Below are 2444 nucleotides of genomic sequence, written 5' to 3'. Positions count from 1 at the left end.
TAAGAAATCCCTGTCTTCAGGGCTGCTTCGAGTCTTTGGATGAACCACCCACTCAGCTACCACAGCAACTGTTTATTGCAGTTTTTCTTCTGAAGAGGATTAGTGCTCACTTTTGAAAGGAGGCCCTCTGATGTTGTCACGAGGCCGTGCTCCACCTTGGGGAGACAGAGGCCCTGGAGACTTCAGCCCGCACTTCTCGCGGTCACATGAAACCACTGCCTCATCTTGCTATGACCACCAGGCTCCTTTTCAGCATGGTGCTTTGCTTCTTGAGAGCAGGTGAGTTTCTGGAAATAAAGAATCTGCAGTTTTGTAATTGCTGGTTATGGCAATTACATTTTTGTATTCTCTACTCTCTGTTTCTTTTCAGAACCAACAAATGCTGGAGTTATCCAGACACCCAGATCCAAGGTGATGGAAAAGGGACAAGAAGCAACTCTGAGATGTGAACCAATTTCAGGACACAGTAGTGTTTCCTGGTACAAGCAGACCTCTGTGCGGGGAATGGAATTCCTGATTTCCTTTCAAAACCAGGAGCCTATAGATAACACGGGAATGCCCAAGGAACGATTCTCAGCTCAGATGCCCAGTGCGAAGCTCTCCACTCTGAAGATCCAGACAACACAGCCCCAGGACTCAGCTGTGTATCTCTGTGCCAGCAGCTTAGCCACAGAGCTACAGAGTCATATCCGACCGGGGCAGAAACCGTATGCTTCCCCTTCCCGGCCCATCTCACGGAAAGAGTTCTCAGCAGTGATCCTGGGGACTTCTCAGAACAGGAAGGATGTCTTGTCTGTCCCCAGAGAAGACAAGAGCATGTGCTAATGAACACCACATAAAGGATGACTCCTGCAGGGAAGTATGTATGTGGTGATGGGGGCGGTGGGCAGTTGGCTCACGGGCTTCCTCACGTGTCATTCGGTGGGCCTTTCCTATGAGTTTTGAACCGAAGACCGAGTACAGGAGGAAGGTCATCTGCTGCTGCTTTTCACTACAGCTTCACCTGATTTTATCTCCTCCCCTTATAAACACCCAGCTTCCTTGAAAGCTTCCAGTGCTGAGGTGACACTTTCACTTGGTATCATGTCCTCACCTGTTCACCTCCACTTATGTCCTTCAAATCATCTCACGGAATTGTTTCCATCCTCACATTTTATGCCTCCAATGGCGCTTGACTTGAGTCCTATAAAATAGTTCCTTCGTTGTCCTACCACGTTTCTCTCTTTCTCTCTCTCTCTCTCTCTCTCTCTCTCTCTCTCTCTCTCTCTCTCTCTCCATCTCTTTGATGCTGTGGTTGCAGCAATTCCTGACCTTGTCAGGAAACTGCCATCTGTAGATATGATTCCTCCCTTTCCCTATAAACATGCATATGCTCAAGGAACACCCTTTTCTATCATGTGTTTCTTAGCTAGAAAGAAAAAGTGCCTCTTCTGCACTCTTTGCATGATGCAAATACCCTACTAGGTCCTTTCCTCTTGTCAGTCAGCACTGTAACTGTGGGGGATGTCGTGATGTACGTAAAGTCATTTATGCACAGGAAATTGTATATATTACTTTTGTCAAAATATTTTCTATTTTGGTTGAGTTTGTTGGCAGCATTTGTACATCATAAACTCTTGACAATTATAACTATATGTATATATATTCTCTTCAGATTGCATAAAGAAGTCAAAAGCAAGATAGTCATATATACTGATTAACTGGGAGAGATAAGCAAGATAAGATGTCCAAAGAAAATACTCTGCAAAATACTTTGCAAAATAATACAAGGAATAGGAGCTTATTTAATTTAAGAAAGGAACAAATCCCTCATGTCCACCTCACCCCTCCTCTTCTCCCCTTCACATTCTCCTAGCTCTCTCCCCCCTACCCCCGTGCTCCCAATTTACCCAGGAGATCTTGTCCCTTTCCCCTTCTCCAGGGGACCATTTATTCTCTCTTAGAGTCCTCCTTGTTTCCTAGCTTCTCTGGCAGTGTGGATTGGGAGCAGAAAGGTAGAGTTGGGGGAAGAATAGAAGAAAACAAGAAAGGAGATACCATAATAGAGGGAGACATTTTACTTTAAAAAGAAATCAGGCACCAGGGAAATGTCTGGAGATCTACAAAGATGACACCAGCTAACAATCTAAGCAACAGAGCAGAGGCTACCTTAAATGACCTCCCCTGATAATGAGATTGATGACTGACTTATATGCCACCTAATAGCTCTCATTCAGCAGCTGGTGGAAGTAGAAGCAGACACCCACAACTAATCACTGAACTGAACTGGAATCCAGTTTCAGAGAAGGATGAGTGATGAGCAAAGGGGTCCAGACCAGGCTGGTGAAACCCACAGAAACAGCTGACCTGAACAACAGGGAGCTCTTGGTCCCCAGACTGATATCTGGAAACCAGCATGGGACTGATCCAGACCCCAGGAATGTGGGTGTCAGTGAGGAGACCTC

At 45.7% G+C, this 2444-nt stretch overlaps 1 gene segment (V, D, J or C); it reads left to right on the top strand.

Annotated features, from left to right (window-relative positions):
• Positions 1 to 230: 230 nt before the first annotated feature.
• On the top strand, positions 231 to 825 carry LOC103164135. The segment is given in 2 exon segments: positions 231 to 279; positions 371 to 825. Coding segments are annotated over 2 exon segments (504 nt in total).
• The last annotated feature ends 1619 nt before the right edge of the window (positions 826 to 2444 follow it).

The sequence above is a fragment of the Cricetulus griseus genome, assembly GCF_003668045.3.
Source record: "Cricetulus griseus strain 17A/GY chromosome 1 unlocalized genomic scaffold, alternate assembly CriGri-PICRH-1.0 chr1_0, whole genome shotgun sequence".
NCBI classification, from domain to species: domain Eukaryota; kingdom Metazoa; phylum Chordata; class Mammalia; order Rodentia; family Cricetidae; genus Cricetulus; species Cricetulus griseus.
The sequence above is the reverse complement of the archived record's forward strand: the minus strand, read 5'-3'. Positions and strand labels throughout refer to the sequence as shown.